This window comes from Oncorhynchus mykiss, chromosome 11 (assembly GCF_057628025.1).
Source record: "Oncorhynchus mykiss isolate SJ-2025 chromosome 11, ASM5762802v1, whole genome shotgun sequence".
NCBI lineage: Eukaryota > Metazoa > Chordata > Actinopteri > Salmoniformes > Salmonidae > Oncorhynchus > Oncorhynchus mykiss.
In genome coordinates this window covers 48,638,447-48,657,883 of record NC_143032.1, presented here as the reverse complement: position 1 = coordinate 48,657,883, position 19,437 = coordinate 48,638,447, and the positions used below count along the sequence as shown (strand labels likewise).

The 19,437-nt window shown below is 41.7% G+C and overlaps 1 protein-coding gene across 11 annotated transcripts in view; it reads left to right on the top strand.

Annotated features, from left to right (window-relative positions):
- LOC110535767 (ARF GTPase-activating protein GIT2) overlaps positions 1-19,437 on the top strand; it is a 35,078-nt gene that overhangs the window by 9,669 nt on the left and 5,972 nt on the right. For 4 of the 11 annotated variants that reach the window (XM_090190272.1, XM_090190270.1, XM_021621012.3 and 1 more), the window contains exons 2-15: positions 11,366-11,499; positions 11,626-11,732; positions 12,132-12,237; positions 12,343-12,429; positions 12,773-12,903; positions 13,054-13,148; positions 13,503-13,548; positions 14,414-14,465; positions 14,600-14,672; positions 14,912-15,009; positions 15,174-15,285; positions 15,405-15,535; positions 15,672-15,821; positions 17,799-18,071. In XM_090190272.1, coding sequence (XP_090046398.1) covers positions 11,366-11,499; positions 11,626-11,732; positions 12,132-12,237; positions 12,343-12,429; positions 12,773-12,903; positions 13,054-13,148; positions 13,503-13,548; positions 14,414-14,465; positions 14,600-14,672; positions 14,912-15,009; positions 15,174-15,285; positions 15,405-15,535; positions 15,672-15,821; positions 17,799-18,071 — 1,595 coding nt within the window. The remainder of the gene's footprint in view (positions 1-11,365; positions 11,500-11,625; positions 11,733-12,131; positions 12,238-12,342; positions 12,430-12,772; positions 12,904-13,053; positions 13,149-13,502; positions 13,549-14,413; positions 14,466-14,599; positions 14,673-14,911; positions 15,010-15,173; positions 15,286-15,404; positions 15,536-15,671; positions 15,822-17,798; positions 18,072-19,437) is intronic. The other 7 variants (XM_090190273.1, XM_021621015.3, XM_090190271.1 and 4 more) reach the window with 3 other exon arrangements.

Genomic DNA, 19,437 nt, shown 5'->3' with positions numbered 1-19,437 from the left:
CGTACTGCCAAATTCTCTAAAACGATGTTAGAGGCGGCTTATGGTAGAGAAATTAACATTAAATTCTCCGGCAACATCTCTGGTGGACATTCCTGCAGTCAGCCCTCAACTTGAGACATCTGTGGCATTGTTGTGTTTGACAAAACTGCACATTTTAAAGTGGCCTTTTATTGATAATGCCGTTTAAGCAGCTTCTTGATATTCCACACCTGTCAGGTGGATATACGCATTTTGTGCGTAAGGAACATTTCTGGGATCTGTTATTTCAGCTCAAGAAACATGGGACCAACACTTTACATGTTGCGTTCATATTTTTGTTCAGTATTTTTATAAACTGGTTCAGAAGGGAAACCACAGCCTACCCTATTTAGTTTTGACTCTAGGGCTCAGTTGTAGAGAATACAGAGAGTTCTCTAAATGGAGATGCAGATCAGTTGATCACTTCTCTCCTTGGGCTTATGGGGTCACATGAGGAGAATGCATGCCTGGGGCGTTGAGGCAGTCCTCATGTTACTTCTGTTGCCCCCTACCTCAAAGGAAGCTTGCCTTCTATTGGTTTCAATTGACAAATAAAGATTAGAATAGATTAACATGTTTTGGATGCCTTTGCGCCCACACCTTCAAAGAAATTAAATTAGGGGAACGACTGTTGCTTCAAGTAGGAAGTAAAATAAACTAAATTAGGGGAACGACTGTTGCTTCAAGTAGGAAGTCAGAGAAATCTAATGGCAAGCCTTTTAATACAGACTTTTTTTTTATTTTGTAGAGACTGTGTCTGTCTCAGAAGGCCTATCCCTCCCTCTCTCTGTGTGTTTGCTGTTACTTTACCAGCAGCACGGTATGCACAAGTTCAAACAAGTTTCATTTCTCTCTGCAGTTAGCGATCCTCTTTGAAGCTCTGTGTGATCTACGCTGAATGTCTCTTGCACAGTCCTTTTGTCATTGTATCCACTCAGACCCCTGCAATACATCATGAGTCTAGAATGAGACTACCATCCCCATGTATTGGTTAGTGGAGTGCACATGCCTGTGAAGTGCATATATTTTGTGGCTGGTTGTACGGAAGTAGGTGAAAGAGGAAATGTCTCTTTTGCTCTCTCAGCTACAAAACATAAGAGGACGAGATGTTGGTGCAGTCTCTTTGACACTGTCCATATATGGAAGTGTGTGGTTTAACTTCCCCTTTGCGTTCTGCATGACGTCACTACCTAAATGTAGTGAACTGGGGGTTGCACAGTTTAGAGTTATAGATAGATATCTATCTATCTATCGCTATAGGCCAATTACACTAGATGGCCAGTTTATTAGGTCAACCCATCTAGTACTGGGTTAGACCCCCCTTTGCCTCCAGAACAACCTGAATTGTCTGGGGCATGGAAACGTTGTATCAAGGGAAAACATTCCACACACAGTTACACCACTGCCACCAGCCTCTTTTTGCCCATTCTAACGGCCAATCGAATAGTAACTGGATGCCTGTATGGCTGCTTTATATAGCAAACCACTGCCACGTGACTCACTGTCTGTAGAAGCAAACCATTTTTGTGAACGAGATGGTATACCTAATAAACTGGACACTGAGTGTATATGGGAGCTATTTGCTATTTCTTATTACTAGCATTGTAATTACAGTGCATTTGGATAGTATTCAGACCTCTTCCCCCTTTCCACATTTTGTTATGTTACACCCTTATTCTAAAATGAATTCAATAAATGTTTTTCCTTTTCCTTATCAATCTACACACTAACCTATAATGACAAAGCGAAAACAGTTTGATGCCTTATTTACATAAGTATTCAAACCCTTTGCTATGAGACTCAAAATTGAGCTCAGGTGTATCTTGTTTCCATTGATCATACTTGATGTATCTACAACTTGATTGGAGTCCACCTGTGGTGAATTAAATTGATTGGACATGGTTTGGAAAGGCACACACCTGTCTATATAAGGTCCCACAGTTGACAGTGCATGTCAGAGCAAAAAGCCAAGCCATGGGATCGAAGCACTCTAAGACAGGATTGTGTCGAGACACAAATCTGGGGAAGGGTACCAAAACATTTCTGCAGCATTGAAGGTACCCAAGAACACAGTGGCTTCCATAATTCTTAAATGGGAGAAGTTTGGAACAACCAAGACTCTTCCTAGAGGTGACCAAGGACCCGATGGTCACTTTGACAGAGCTCAAGAGTTTCTCTGTAGAGATGGGAGAACCTTCAAGAAGGATAACCATCTCTGCAGCACACCACCAATTAGGCCTTTATGTTAGAGTGGCCAGATGGAAGCTATTCCTCAGTAAAAGGCATATGACAGCCTGCTTGGAGTTTGCCAAAAGGCACCTAGAGGACTCCGACCATGAGAAACAAGATTCTCTGGTCTGATGAAACCAAGATTGAACTCTGGACTAAATGCCAAGCGTCACATCTGGAAATCTGGCACCATATCTATGGTGAAGCATGGTGGTGGCAGCATCATGCTGTGGGGATGTTTTTCAGGGACTGGGAGACTAGTCAGGATTGAGAGAAAGATAAACGGGGCAAAGTATAGAGATCCTTGATGAACACCCCAGTCTGAGGTCCTGAGCAGGTTAAGGTTCACCTTCCAACAGGACAATGACCTTAAGCACACAGCCAAGACAATGCGGGAGTGGCTTTGGGGCAAGTCTCTGAATATCCTTGAGTGGCCCAGCCAGAGCCCGGGCTTGAACCCGATCGAACATCTCTGGAGAGACCTGAAAATAGCTGTGCAGCGTCACTCACCATCCAACCTGACAGAGCATGAGAGGATCTGCAGAGAAGAATGGGAGACACTCCCCAAATACAGGTGTGCCAAGCTTGTAGCGTCATACCCAAGACGACATGGCTGTAATCGCTGCCAAAAGCTTCAACAAAGTCCTGAGCAAAGGCTCTGAATACTTAAGTAAATAAAACCAAATGTAATGCATTTGCACAATATAACTTTTCTTTGTCATTATGGGGTATTGTGTGTAGATTGATGACAATTTTTTAAAAAAAAATGCATTTTAGAATAAGGCTGTAATGTAACAAAATGTGGACAAAGTCAAGGGGTCGTAATACTTTCCGAATGCACTGCATATGCCAGCTATGAAAAAAACTCACAATAAGTTAACTGACCAGACTAGATGCCTCACTCTTATCTGCTATCAGAATAGTGTGCCCCGAGGTTGTCTCCAGGTTACATGAGCCTAAATAGGGTTTCCTTAATCAACAAAGGCATCTATTAAAAAGGAGAATAAGGACACATGGAAAATCTATTTCAATACTCACAAGGAAAATTTATGGGGGACCAGTTCGACCTCAGGCGTATAGGTTCCAAAGGTGTGTCTGGATCGGCTTTCCCGTCAATGTAGCCTAACTGGGATGCCACAAGAATGGAGAGGCTGGGGCCAAAGTGAGTTTGCAGCTGAGTGAGACGTGAAGTGGCCTAGAGGCCAAAGGTGGCATGCCAGAGATTTGAATAATGAATGTGAGGAGCAGTGGAAAAACCCAGTCATAAGGAACGTGTAAGAAACCAAGATAAGCTGTGATTGTTTAAAGACATCAGCATGCTTCAGTTCAGCTAGCCGAAGGCGGCTATGCAAACCAAACAAGTGTGCTTGGATACTTTTTTGAAAGACCTTTTGTTGAAAAACTATATATATATATTTTTTTACGTGTCAATTGCACTGTTTGTTCATTTTGAGACGCCGTAGACAGTAGCCACTTCCTCAAAATAGTCAGAAATAATCTAAGATAATTCAAGAAATCTGTCACTAATTATAACGTTTTTGCTGAGGAGATCTTAGTCATGCAATTTTACATCTAAGATGTTTGATTGGTGCAGTATTTCTCAATGAAAAAACGTGCATGAAAACGAGTCGTCTCTCGTTGAATGACAGACTTTACTGAAGAATCCTTACTGCTGACCAATCACTGACGAAGGGGTGTAGACTTCGGATACCGACTCCGGCTTGCCTCAAAAAATGTTTTGTGCCTGATCAACTCCGGAAAAACCCTTACCGAAGTAAAAAAAAATTATAATAATGAGAACGCCACAAAATGTTGTCATCCTATATGCACAAACTTCCAAACTGTTTCGGCTGGGAAGCATGTGGACGCCTTAAGTGTTAGCTTGAAGATGGATTTCAGAAACTTCTCTGGACTTAAAAGGACACTTTGGGATTTTGGCATTGGGGCCCTAATTGTACTTCCCTAGAGTCAGATGAACTTGTGGAAATGATTTCTATGTTTGTGTCCAGTATGAAATTAGAGGTAGTTTTGTAAGCCAATGCTATTGAGCGTTAGCACAATGACTGGAAGTCTGTTGGTGTCTGGTAGCATTTTCACAGATACCCATAGACTTCCAGTCATTGTGCTAGCGCAAGTTAGCAATGGCGCTAGTGCTGGTTAGCAACTTCTTTCAAACTTCACGCAGAGACATACAAATGGTATCCATGAGTTCAGAACCATTTTCCATCCTAAAAATTTGGAGTAAGCAAATGCTTAGATTTCTGGTCAAATAGATGGAAAAGGAGTCTTGGTAAACAAGACTTAAGTCTTTAAAAGTTTTCCAAATACAGCAAAACACAATGTTGATATAAAAAAACTCCTGCCAACTAATTTCAACAATTTGTTTTTGGGGAAATGTTTCTGCCTTCTGTAAGTTTTTTTTAAGAAACATGAAATTCCGTTACCAATACCCACATCTTTAAGATATATTCTAATTTCTCTCCCTCATGAGGGAGAATAATGAAAGTTCACAGAAGTAACAAGTAAAGATGATAAACTCTAACTAATTGATAGGTCTAAGGCAGTGGTTCCCAAACTTTTTATAGTCCCGTACCCCTTCAAACATTCAACCTCCAGCGGCGTATCCCCTCTAGCAACAGGATCAGCGCACTCTCAAATATTGTTTTTTGCCATCATTGTTAGCCTGCCACACACACACACACTATACACACATTTTTATGTTTAATAAATGTGAGTTTTTGTCACAACCAGGCTCGTGGGAAGTGACAGAGCTCTTATAGGACCAGCGAACAAATAAAAATCAATCATTTTGCTCTTTTTATTTAACCATCTTACATTTAAAACCTTATTTGTTTCACTGAAAATTGTGAATAACTCACCACAGGTTAATGAGAAGGGTGTGCTTGAAAGGATGCACATAACTCTGCGATGTTGGGTTGTATTGGAGAGAGTCACCATCTTAAATCATTTTCCACACACAGTCTGTGCCTGTATTTAGTTTTCATGCTAGTGAGGGTCGAGAATCCACTCTCACATAGGTACGTGGTTGCAAAGGGCATCAGTGTCTTAACAACGTGATTTGCCAAGGCAGGATACTCTGAGCGCAGCCCAATCCAGAAATCTGGCAGTAGCTTCTGATTTTAAATGACATTTTCACAGAACTGCTTGTTGTAATGTCAATGAGACTCTCTTGTTCAGATATCGGTAAGTGGACTGGAGGCAGGGCATGAAAAGGATAACGAATCCAGTTGTTTGTGTCATCCGTTTCGGGAAAGTACCTGCGTAATTGCGCACCCAACTCACTCAGGTGCTGCTCTATATGACATTTGACATTGTCCGGAAGCTTGAGTTCATTTGCACACAAAAAATTCATACAATGATGGAAAGACCTGTGTGTTGTCCCTGTTAATGCAGATAGAGAAGAGCACCTTCTTAATCATAGCCTCAATTCTGGTCCACACATTGAATATAGCTGCAGAGAGTCCCTGTAATCCTAGATTCAGATCATTCAGGTGAGAAAAAACATCACCCAGATAGACCAGTGGTGTGAGAAACTTGTCATCATGCAAGCGGTCAGACAAGTGAAAATGATGGTCAGTAAAGAACTTTAAGCTCGTCTCTCAATTTAAAAAAAACATGTCAATACTTTGCTCCTTGATAACCAGCCAATTTCTGTGTGTTGTAAAAGTGTTACATGGTCGCTGCTCATATCATTGCATAATGCAGAAAATACACGAGAGTTCAAGACCTTGCTTTAACAAAGTTAACCAATTTCGCTGTAGTTTCCAAAACGTCTTTCAAGCTGTCAGGCATTCCCTTGGCAGCAAGAGCCTCTCGTGTACCCAAGTGGCGTCGGGAGCAACTGCTTGTATGCTCGTTACCACTCCGCAATGTCTTCATGTCATGGCTTTTGAGCCATCAGAACAGATACCAACACATCTTGACCACCAAAGTCCATTTGATGTCACAAAGCTATCCAGTACTTAAGAAATATCCTCTCCTGTTGTCCTGGTTTCCAGTGGTTTGCAGAAGAGGATGTCTTCCTTAATTGACCCCCCCATAAACGTAACGGACATATACCAGGAGCTGTGCCAGGCCCGCCACATCTGTTGACTCATCCAGCTGTAACGCATAGAGTTCACTGGCTTGTATGCGAAACAGTAATTGTTTCAAAACTTCTCCTGCCATGTCACTGATGTGTCGTGAAACAGTGTTGTTTGATGAAGGCATTGTCTGTATTAGAGGTCAACCGATTTAAAAAATATATATATATTTGTAATAATGACGATTACAACAATACTGAATGAACACCTTTATTTTAACATAATACATCATCTATTTAGTCTCAAATAAATAATGAAACATGTTGAATTTGGTTTAAATAATGCAAAAACAAAGTGTTGGAGAAGAAAGTAAAAGTGCAATATGTGCCATGTAAAAAAGCTACGTTTAAGCTCCTTGCTCAGAACATGAGAACATATGAAAGATGGTGGTTCCTTTTAACATGAGTCTTCAATATTCCCAGGTAAGAGGTTTCAGGTTGTAGTTATTATAGGGATTGTAGGACTATTTCTCTCTGTACCATTTGTATTTCATATACCTTTGACTATTGGATGTTCTTATTGGCACTATAGTATTGCCAGCCTAATCTCGGTTGAGAGTTGAGAGGCTTGAAGTCATAAACAGCGCAATACTTGAAGCAAACGCAGTAAAGTGCTGTTTGAATGAATGCTTACGTGGCTGCTGCTGCCTACCACCGCTCAGTCTGGCTGCTCTATCAAATATAAAATCATAGACTTAATTATAATATAATAACACACAGAAATACGAGCATTAGGGCATTGATATGGTCTAATCCGGAAACTATCATTTCGAAAACAAAACGTTTATTCTTTCAAGTGAAATACGGAACCGTTCCGTATTTTATCTAACGGGTGGCATCCCTAAGTCTAAATATTACTGTTACATTGCACAACCTTCAATGTTATGTCATAATTATGTACAATTCTGGCAAATTCATTACGGTCTTTGTCAGGAAGAAATGATCTTCGCACAATTCGCAACGAGCCAGGTGTCCCAAACTGCTGCATATACCCTGACTCAGCTTGCACGGAACACAAGAGAAGTAACACAATTTCCCTAGTTAAAAGCAATTCATGTTAGCAGGCAATCTTAACTACGGTAAATATGCAGGTTTAAAAATCTATACTTGTGTACTGATTTTAAGAAAGGCATTGATGTTTATGGTTAGGTACACATTGGTGCAACGACAGTGCTTTTTTCGCGAATGCGCTTGTTAAATCACTCGTTTGGCGAAGTAGGCTGTGATTCAATGCATTGATTTGATGCAATGCAGGACAAGCTAGATAAACTAGTAATATCATCAACCATGTGTAATTAACTAGTGATTATGTTAAGATTGATTGTTTTTTATAAGATTTTAATGCTAGCTAGAAACTTACCTTGGCTCCTTGCTGCACTCGCGTAACAGGTAGTCAGCCTGCCACGCAGTCTCCTCATGGAGTGCAATGTAATCGGCCATAAACGGTGTCCAAAAATACAGATTTACCGATTGTTAGGAAAACTTGAAATCGGCCCTAATTAATCGGCCAATCCGATTAACCGGTCGACCTCTAGTCTGTATAGTTTTTTTTTTTGCCTTTTCCCCCAGCATTGTCCCAGCCATATCCTCAGCAACAGGAAGAATTAAGTCCTCCATAATAGTATGGGGCTTGCCTGTCCTAGCCACTTGTTAGCTCACCATATAAGAGCTTCTAGAGACCCTTCTTATTAATGGTATTTGTTGCTTTGATACATGTCTAACTACTCGAAAGTCGTCTTAATTCTCACTCAAACTCCCGTGGCTTATTTTTCAAATTGGCATGTTTTGTTTCTAAATGTCTGCGCAAGAATGAAGGCTTCATCAAGTTGAGAGTACTTTTGCTCATATAACACACTGTGCCTGAGGAAAGGCACTACTCCCAATATAAGTGAACCCCAAATCAATGTAGTTCTCATCATATTTGTGCCTCTTCGATGATCCAATGTCCCTGTCTGTTGTTCGGTGCTTTCCCGGGTAAGGGGGCAGTAGCTCTTTGCATCAGATTCACAACCGTCATTGTCCATGCTAGCTGGGCTAAAAACAAATGTAGAATTACTGATGCTAGCATTGGATGTGCTCGTGGAAGCAGAACAACTTGTGTCATCGACAGGTGCAGGTGTAGTACTGCTGGTAAGTAGCAGGACGCGGGCCTTACTTTTAAAAAAACAATTTATCCATTTTCGAGCAAACGGAATGAGCAGCAGCTACAGGTCAGTTGGAAAATATAAATGGACTGTTTGAAAATGGGGGGGAGGTGGGATATCATAGTAGTCTGCAAACTGCGGTTGGGTTCACAAGTTTGGATAGCACAGTAGAGTACAGTAAATTAGAGTACTGTACTGTAGAGTTCATTACAGTACACAGTAGAGCACATTAGAGTTGAGTACACTAATGTACTGAAATCTACTATACTGCACTGAACTCTACTCTACTCAGGGTTTCCATTAGCCGGTAATAGCCGGCTTTTGTCCGATTTATAAAAAAGGATATATAGAAAAGCCGATTTAAATAAATAGGCACTGGCCAACTGTCTGGGAGAAGAAGAAATCCCATTGCGAAATAATGCTTTTTAACTTATTAATTGATGGAAATACATTTGACAGGTCATGCTTATTCGTCTATAGGTAGTTTCCATAATTTTGTGTCATTTAAATTGGTGTGTGTGTGTACAGACACCAGTGTAATGAAACAGCAGGAAGCAGGTCTCGAACCCTCGACCTTTGAGCCCGAGGTCCGGCGCGCTATCGACTGTTCCGCAAAAGCATGCTCGAACGGCAGAGTCGATTTTCCACGCTTATAAACCCAGGGTCGTTACAGTATATTAGTAATGTATCTTATTAATCAGAATCGTACAGCATACAAATAGCCTATACTTGTTTTGAAACCTGAACGTTTTTATACATATTATGAGGAATGCCAATTATGTCTCCTCTCTTTCAAAATCTCTAACAGATATTTTCACCTCTGTCACGTGAAACCGCTTACTGTGGCGACTTTCGGCGCCGACAGAGATGGCCGCCTCGCTTCGCGTTCCTAGTTATTGCATTGTCGGAACTAGAAGCACAAGCATTTCACTACACTCGCATTAACATCTGGTAACCATGTGTATGTGACAAATAAAATTTGATTTGATGTGCGGTGCCCTTTTGATAACGGCGTTTCCCCACTAATTATAGAACGAACATTCATGTGTAACATACTGCCTTGTGTGCATTGCTGCGCTTATAATGTGAAAAAATAATAGTTTTTCAACATTTTAAGCTTAAACGTTCTGATCTGTTGCATCAAAGTTATTGCTTTTAAAAGTGTGTTTTAATTATTATATATTTTTTTTAGTGTGGCCTAGGTTGTATGAATTTGGGATCTGTCGTCCCACAACTATCCCAGAGTCTGTTCGGAATAGGCAATTTCATTCACGACAAGCTGACCAATAGAATAGCCTAAACTTTTCTACTATAGTAGATTAACGTAGCCTAGTGATTTTGCTTTTTGGTACTCGAGGAAAAGTAAATGTGGGCAGTTATTCTAACATGTTCAAAGTGCACATCAGAATTCAGTAAGAATGGTTGCATCCTACACTTGCATGTTCTGTTAATATGAATTAGCCTACCATATTCTAAATGGGAATTATGCAATTCTGAGCACCGTGGGTGGACGCCCTAATTAGTTTACGCCAAAAGTCCTGTAAATTAATATGTGGCACTGGACATTTGACAGGCAACATTTTCCTAATAGAAACCCTGACTCTACTGTGCTGTACTTTGATGTCCAAACTTGTGAAACATAGATGCCTATGATTGGTTCAGATTTGGTTCGTTCGGACCAACCAAATATGGTCTTGTTTGGAGGAGAGCTCATTAAAATAATAGCCAGTGTGTAGAATAATATGCAAATGAGGATATTGCATATTTCTACATTTGTGTACCTATTTATAATACAGGACATTACTATGAAGGTAATGATGTTCCTTTCCATAATTATTCATATCTGTGTCTTACAGATAAGGGACCCATAAGGAAATTCCGTTACTGCAATTCCGTTACCTGGTGTAAAACTTTTTCAAAGTCAAGCATGTCAAGTCATAGCTGACACCCAATTCTTTCTTCAGACATATTCGAATCTTAATTCAGAGAAGATATTTGAGTTTGTTGTTTACACACACAAAAAAATGTAATTTTCATCATAGGTACACTTCAACTATGACAAACAAAATGAGAAAAAAATCCAGAAAATCACATTGTAGGATTTTTAATGAATTTATTTGCAAATTATGGTGGAAAATAAGTATTTGGTCAATAACAAAAGTTTATCTCAATACTTTGTTATATACCCTTTGTTGGCAATGACAGAGGTGAAGACTTACAGAAAACGTTTGACAAGGTTTTCACACACTGTTGCTGGTATTTTGGCCCATTCCTACATGCAGATCTCTAGAGCAGTGATGTTTTGGGGCTGTTGCTGGGCAACACAGACTTTCAACTCCCTCCAAAGATTTTCTATGGGGTTGAGATCTGGAGACTGGCTAGGCCACTCCAGGACCTTGAAATGCTTCTTACGAAGCATAAAAATAAGATAATACATCTTATCTACGTCACCTAACTAATTCTGATTCAGCCACGACGATCTGCACAGTTGTTCCAGTAAATGTGGTTTTGTTAAATGTTCAGTGTAAATGGTTAAAAGTACTCCTTGTGCATAGAGTTAAACTTTGAAATCAAATTTTTTTTTTGTTTGGAATATATTTGAAGTGGAATATATTTTTTAGATTTTTGCAATTCTGTTACTGTGGAATTGCCCAGTTATTAAAATGAGTGACTATTAAGCAATAGGTTTTTAAGAATAGGTTACAAGCACTGTGTCAGTGTATTTACTCCCACGTGTCCTCCCGCAGTATATTTACTACGTGGCATTACGAATGAATGAACTAAAGCTAAATAAGGCTTTGCAATTGAGGTGATGTTCAGATGATTGTCTTTGTGTTTATTTAGTACACGTATTTGTTTCCTTTATGCTTAGAGCCCCGCTGGGCCTCTGTGAACAGGGGCGTGCTGATCTGCGACGAGTGCTGTGGTGTTCATCGGAGTCTGGGCAGACACAGCTCCCAAGTGCGTCACCTGACTCACACACCATGGGCTCCTACACAGCTACAAGTAAGATCTCCACACACACACTAGTCTTTACCTTGGTCAAAGGTATCCCCTTTTCTGCTTTTGTGATAGAATAGGCGGTCTGTATATTTCATTTAATGGATAATCTCTCTTTTGTCTTTTAATCAGATGGTTCAGACGTTATACAACAACGGTGCAAATTCGATATGGGAGCACTGTCTACTGGACCCGATGATGAGTGGTAAACGCAAGGCCAACCCTCAGGACAAAGTGCAGTGAGTCATGTATTTTTGATGGCTGCCGAGTGAGCCAGGAGTGCAGTTTGATCACTAGTGAAGGAGAGGCAATTGGCCCAGTTTCACTAGTACATTGGTTCTTAAGCTTTTTCAGCTCGAGACCCAAATGAGAAATTAACTGGCTGAACTGCACTGGCCTGGATACACATCCGCCAATGTACTGGTTTGGTTCAGCATGATAGCATGAAACGTGTGTGGGTTTCAGCAGGAACACACAATGCTGGAGAAACCTGAATTGCTTCAGTTAACTTATGATCGGGTCAATTCACCTGAACCTAAAAGCTATTGTTGCTTGAAATTGGAAGTGCTTCAATTGAAATCCTCCTATAATGCTCTGCTGTTCTGTTTAACCCCCTCTGTTTTATGTTATTCCCGAAGCCCAAACAAGACAGAGTTCATAAAGGCCAAATACCAAATGCTGGCTTTTGTCCACCGGATGCCTTGTCGAGATGACGACAGCTTCACAGCCAAGGACTTAAGCAAGGTGAGACATCTGCCACTCTGTGCCCACACTACTCCCTAATGAAGGTGTATCAAGCTTGAATGAGAAATATTTTACTAGTAAATGTTGATTTTATTTTTCCCTCAGCAACTTCACTCCAGCGTCCGCACTGGTAACTTGGAGACGTGCCTGAGGTTACTCTCTCTTGGAGCCCAGGCCAATTTCTTTGACCCAGTAAGAGATCTCATTTCTCCCCCAATCCAGCTTCTAAACATATCCTTAACAACATGTTAATACAACAGTGTTACTTCCATAAATACTGCTTTGCCACACAGGTATGAGAGCAACTTAATAGAAAGAGGGAAGGACTGTTCACACTGCTTGTGGAAAAAAAAAACTATGCCAAAAAGGAAACCTTTTCATTAGATTAATTGCAACCTTGCGCTACAACCAGTTAAATGTCGGCAAGCAGAGTGAACCGACCCTTACCCTTTCTCATACCCTATCTATGTATTTTAGTACATTCCCCCCCAGTTTTAATTGTTCCCGTATGGGTGGTGTCTTACCTTCTCTCCAGGAAAAAGGGAATACGCCGCTGCATGTTGCTGCCAAGGCAGGGCAGGTGTCTCAGGCAGAGCTGCTGACTGTCTACGGGGCCGACCCCGGAGCCCCCGACTCCAACGCCAAGACCCCCATCAACTATGCAAGGTACTGCAACATTCATAGTTTAACCTTTAGGATGTAAACTTATTTTATCAAAGTCATTTTTTTTTCATGTCTTAGTGGCTGTGTGACCAGGTAGGCTTTGTGGGCAAGAAAAGAGGCATAACTGATTTCTATTGTGTGTCTCTTTCTCAGGCAAGCTGGCTACCATGACCTAGCTGATAGGCTGGTAGAGATCCAGTATGAACTTACTGACAGACTGGCTTTCTATCTCTGTGGAAGAAAGCCTAGTAAGTGAGAAGAGGCTTTCGCCTCCTCAAATTTAGACTGCAAGTGTTGCGTGTCCGCTTATCCTAGCGTCCATCAGCCACAGCTGAAACAAACCCACAGTAATCAGTGAGAAATGCTACACCAGCCACAGAAATAGCACGTCAGTGAAGCAAAGCGTTGGTCGCTAAAAATGTCATTTTTTCCGCTTCACGTCTAGGGCAGAGACATGTTTGCCTCTACGGTTCTGATATAGCAGGCAAGAAACAATGCACACGCAATGCTTGCAGCCTAGTTTCAGGGGTTACTCAACTGATCGCACACAGTGTCTCCCATGAAGTTTGTTATCGCCACAACCCATCTGTGCTTACTTTCAGATCATAAAAATGGCCAACACTTCATCGTCCCACAGATGGCTGACAGGTAAGGAAGCATTGTGTGGCTCGATGTATAAAATAGTAGCCTGGTCCCAGACTTTGTGTTGTATAGCCGAACACTTTCGTCGTTGTCATTGCCAAATGACAATGACCGTAGGAGTTGGCGAGACGGCTTAAACCATTCTGGGACCAGAAAGTAAAACGGAGGAAGTTTTAAATGTGTTTTTTTGGGGAGGGCAAAGAAAACGTGGGCTGTTTGACAGTGCAATCCAACTCTAGAGCCTGCCAGGACATATTTTGTGGCTTTTTGTAACAGGCATGAGATGAAACAGGCTGAAGCAATTGTTACATGTTGTCAAGATCATAATCTTCCCCTTAAATCGTTGTGTATGTTTACATGCACACTAATAATTAGATTATGGCAGTAGGCCGAACTCAGAATCAAAATGGCTTCCAAAAAATAACATGGTAGAACATTTATTTTGATTGACCATTTTTGGCATTTGTCAAAGTCCCTTCAGGTAGCCTGATTTCAGATGTGTCCATGTAAACCGGATTATTAGGGAAATTGTTCTTCTTGCAAAGCACGTAAACATTTTAGTCAAACTATTTTATTAATCTGAATAGTGTGACTGTGCCCAGTATTGTTACAGTATTGTTATTATTATTGCACCATAATAATACATATCTGAGTTAAATTGCTACAGTTGGGCTGGTCTTATTATAGCATATTATTAACTTATTTTAGCATAGTTCTGATATTTCAACTCAAACAAAACATGTTGTCTTTTTTTATTGCTGTCTTGATGGATAAGGAACATGTAAGTATTTTATCATAATGAGGTTTGACCATTTCCCCTCCCATTCAACATGAGGCTAAGCAGATTTATCCCCCCCCCCCCCATGTATAGCAGTTTAGATTTATCAGAACTGGCAAAGGCGGCAAAGAAGAAACTCCAGTCTGTAAGTGTTCACTTTAAGATTCGAATGGATTAGATGTATGATATTACAATCTAGAGACATATGTGATCAAAACCATATTCATACAACTAGTTCTGTGTTGATTTTTTTTCCACAAATCGCACATTTCATTTCAGCTCAGTAATCATTTATTTGAGGAGCTGGCGATGGACGTGTTTGACGAAGTGGACCGAAGGGAGACCGATGCTGGTAAGACGGTGATGCGAAGTAGTGGCGTAACGGTCGGTGCATGTTTTTTAAGCATTCAGTCCACCATGTCCAGTCAAACATCTGGGTGGTGTTAATTTGGCACCAAACGGACGGAAACAGGGAGGGGCTACCTAGACTTATTCAATAAGAAATACACTTTTTTTTCCGTTGCAAAACATTTTCCGTTTGCGTTTCCTAATGAATATGGCCCTGATGCAACACTCCTATGTTCTGCACAGTATGGCTGGCAACACAGAACCACAGCACCCTGGTGACAGAGACCACAGTGGTGCCTTTCCTTCCTGTGAACCCAGAGTACTCATCAACACGAAACCAGGCAAGCCTGCTGCACAACTCCTTCCCTAGTTAACCCTTTGATACTGATTGCTTTAGTTAAATACATTCCTTTAAATATGACTGATCCTCGGTTGCCTCAGTGAAGTTTCTGCAGATGCAGTAGGAGAGGATGCATTTTGCTAGGCTTTTTTCTTTTTTCTCCAGGGACGGCAAAAGCTTGCGAGATTTAACGCACATGAATTTGCAACTCTTGTCATCGACATATTAAGTGACTCGAAACGTCGACAGCTGGGGAACTCTATGATAAGTCCCAAAGGTAAAGTACTGGAAGATAATGAACCTACTATCTCAGACACACATGGCTAATGGTCATAATTAAAATTGCATGTCTTTCTATGAAATGAGAAAGGGATCACTTTTGCTTTGTGGTTACAGAAAACGTTGAACTTATCCTAAAAAGCCGGAGTGGTGGCGAGGGTCTGGACAACGACCAACCGGACTACGACAGCGTGGCCTCTGACGAGGACACGGATAAGGAGCCACCCTCGGGCAAGGACCGGACCAAGGTAACTAATGTGATCTCTTGGCACGCAAACCAAGTAAAGGGTTTCAAGTAGTACTTACTTATCCTGAAAATGAGCGCCCGGAGTCTGGACTCAGACAAGTCCTAAAGCCCAACCTCTCTGACTTTTCCCCCTACAGAGTCTGGACTCAGACCTGTCAGACGGGCCTGTCACGGTGCAGGAGTTCCTGGAGGTGAAGAACGCCCTGTCGGCCTCGGAGGCCAAGATCCAGCAGCTGATGAAGGTCAACAGCAACCTGAGCGACGAGCTGCGGCTGATGCAGAAAAAGGTACCGCCCACTGCAGAGATCCACCAATCAGATCACTAACACCGTTCGGTCCGTCTGCCACTCGACCAATGAGACGGAGGGCTGGACTGAGGGGGGCACAGCGGTTGGTCAGCCGAGCTCTGGTCCCTCCCCTCACGGTAACCTCCCTTCACACACTGGTTCGAGTGAGGATGCTAACCGGTAACCACCAGGCTGCTGGGAAGGTTCTCCTGCAATGCAAGACTGCTCTCCATCTAGCTCCACTATTTGGGCCAGTCCATGTTCAGACAATGCCTTCTATAGCTTGACAAATTCTTAGCATTTTTATTTGTTTACTTGTGTTAAAGAGATGTATTCTTGCTCCACTCTATTGTGGGAAACTGTCTCCCTCCCCCTGGATACAGTGTATCATACACTAAAAGTGGTGTTCTTTCTTATGGTACGACTAACAGGCATGCTCAAGTAAACAGCATGACATCACTCGCACTGTGAATTTCCCTCCTCTAGTCGTTTCTATGGTGACTTAACATAGTAAGCACAGCATTGTTGTTGTTATTTTGTGTTCTATCTGTGTGACCCTGCATTGTGATTTCAGCAAGCTCATCAATTATACGGGATTTTCTTCTTAACCTTAATGTTCGCTCATCAGAATACTCCTCTCGAAGGTGTTGGATGGTGCACCATTTGCCTTTGCCATTCGAAAAACATTCCAATTGTCCTCTGCTGTGGTTTTAGTAGGACTCTTTACATCTGATTGTTTCCTACCAAAGCTGTATTTCTGAAGCGTCTCAGAGTAGGAGTGCTGATCTAGGGTCAGGGCCCCTGTGTCCATTCATAAGGATCTTTAATGCCCAGGAGTACTGTCACTTTCAGAGTTCTCCTCCACAGTCGGTGTTACACTATCGTTTGACTCTAAAATTAGAGTCTTCCTTATCCATATGACCCCTATGATTTATCATACAAAATCCTTCATGATTTTAAAGTCACAATCCGGAGTGTGTTTCAGCCCGACAGCAGGCCCACCACTTGATTTGTCAATAGACCAAACTGTCGTTGCCCCAATCAACAGCCTCTGTTCAACCTAAAAGGCATAAATGGTGACAAACGGCCTTTTACGAGAACTATTGAGTAACCATAGAAATATAGGGTATGACTCTACACGGTGGTGAGATGCTCTTGTCGTGGGCTGAACAGCTGTTGTTGCAGACATGTAGGCTCCGGATCGTGCATTTGAACCCCTTCTTTATCCTGGGTCGTGCATCCTTTAAAATAAAAAAAAAATAAATGATCTCAGTAATATTCTGTGGAAAAGACAGAAGTCAAACTGGCATTCCTCAGTGGTGGACGTGTACAGTATGTGATTTGGCTGTGTGGGCTGGCATTTACTGAACTGATGGCACATTCGATTGTCTTAGCTGTCAGAGAACTTCCCTGTTGCCCTCTTTGAATAAATAGCACAGACCACAGGGTTGGTTAGAGGGCGCCATTGAGGGCTTTCCATCTGTCCTATCTATCTAGTTCAGATAGCTCCTGTCTCTGGCAGATAGACTAGACAGAGACAAGCTATCTGAACTGTTTTGCTTGCCTGCAACACTTTCTACTTGCTCTTACCCCTTGCTTTTTGAGTGAAGTTTTCGGATGCCTAGCATGAGTAACACAAGCGGGGAAATGCTTAACAAGACTGTTATAAAGACGTTATAAAGACATGAGTGTTGGCGTTGGCCTTCGCTTCGTACAGATGGATGCTGACAGTTCCCAACACCTGAACATTTAGAGGTAGGGAAATGGGGACAAATCCTAACATCCGCTTGAGTTACGTTTTCACTTCGTCTCCTATTGACATCAATTCATGACCAAGTGAAATTCAACTTAGGTGAAAGTTAGGATTTCGCCCTGTGGAGAATAAAGCATGCGTTGAAGCTAGACCGAAACAAGTCACCCTGCTCGCTGATAAGAAAAGCGTCCTCTTAGTGTTATTTGCTGACTCGTCTCTTCCAGCTGCATTCTCTGCAAAGCGAGAACACGTCTCTCAGGCGGCAGGGCCCAACCACCCATATCTATCAGGTCCCCATCAGCAGCGGGTCAGAGTACACTGACCCTTCTTCCTCCAGTCCCTCGGCCATGAAGCGCCGGCAGTCGGCGCGGGCCAGCCGGCCCATGTCCATGTCTATTTATGAGACTGGCTCAGGTCTGAAGCCCTACCTCCCTCAGGGGGACACCCCCTACCTAGAGGAGGGTGCCCCCACCCTGCAACCCTTCTTCCCACCTCATGTAAGTAAAAATCACGCATCCAGCCTTTGCTATTTCCTCTCCCATTTCCATCTTTTAGGCATCTTCTCCTCTTCCTCCTCCTTTTTATCTCATTTTTTCTGTTTCTGCAGTCCTTTTTCTTTCTGATTGTTTCCTTTCTACTTTTACTCAAATCTGTTGTTTTTTGGTGTACCGGTAGTGTTTGCCTGTAGCTGTGATTTGGAACCTGATGGTGATAATCAGCCAATACAATGCCGAGCGCACAGGTCACACATAGCCACTCTCAACCCGGTGTCTGCTCTGAATGGCTGCAGGCTCATAGGATTCTTCTCAGGGCTGTTGGTTTCCACAATGTTTACCTGGGCTCTGTTTTAATTCCTTTTAATACACATCCTTCCTCTCTCCCTTGAGATAACCACTGATCTTTAAGTGGATGGACGTGTGCGAACATTTCCACTCTTATTGCTTTCACCAATGTTGCTGTGTTTAGATCAGCGATTTCCTCAAAGAAAAGTCTGGGTGCATTCGAAGGTATTCGGAGGTACTCTGTTCAGACATTTTCTCAGGTAGACAGTAGGAAAGATGTCATGATCCCTTTTTTGTTTATTTCAAGGTTGAATCTGAAATATTTTGAAGGTTTTCATGTAACTTCAAATACGAATTAAACATCCCATTCAACATTTGTTCAGTGTTTATTTGATTCTGTCTCCGACTAACAAGATCATTTGTGGTTCTAATCAGGTGCATTGTCATTTCTCTTTTAATTAAACATGTACGGGAATGTAGTGTTTTTCTAATTGTCACGAATCTCTTAGTTCTGGTACAGTATTTTCAAGAGGAGCAATTCGGGGTTGGCACATTTATTTGTTCTACACCGTCAGAACTCAAAAGTGCAAGATTGTTTCACGCCATTATTTGTTAACAATGTAATTGTAAACAATAGTCTAGCTTAAAAAATGTTTTTAAAAGAAGTTAGCTTTACCCTGCAATCTCATGGATGGTCTGTCCTTTCATCTGAGGCTCTGTGAATTTGAGGGTTTGCATTTCTCCAGCCCCATTCCCTCAGCTGTTCACCAAAACCGGTGGCGGGTGACGCTTTGTTGCTGTTGGAATCCCGGATTGCCCCTTTCAATGTCCAGGAAACAAACGTGTACTCTGCGATATCAAATAATAAAACATGTTCATTGTCTAGATGTTTTATAATGTTCAAGGTATGGGATTTGAGGTACAGTATGCTCAGATCCAGCAAGGAATTGAAATGCAGTTATTTAAGTGTAATTCCTTGTCATAATCACAATTTATGGTGTTCTTCATTCTTACTATGGTTTTGTTTTCTTGAATAATTATTTTTATTTTAGTGCATGATGTGGTTTAAACAAGGCTTTGT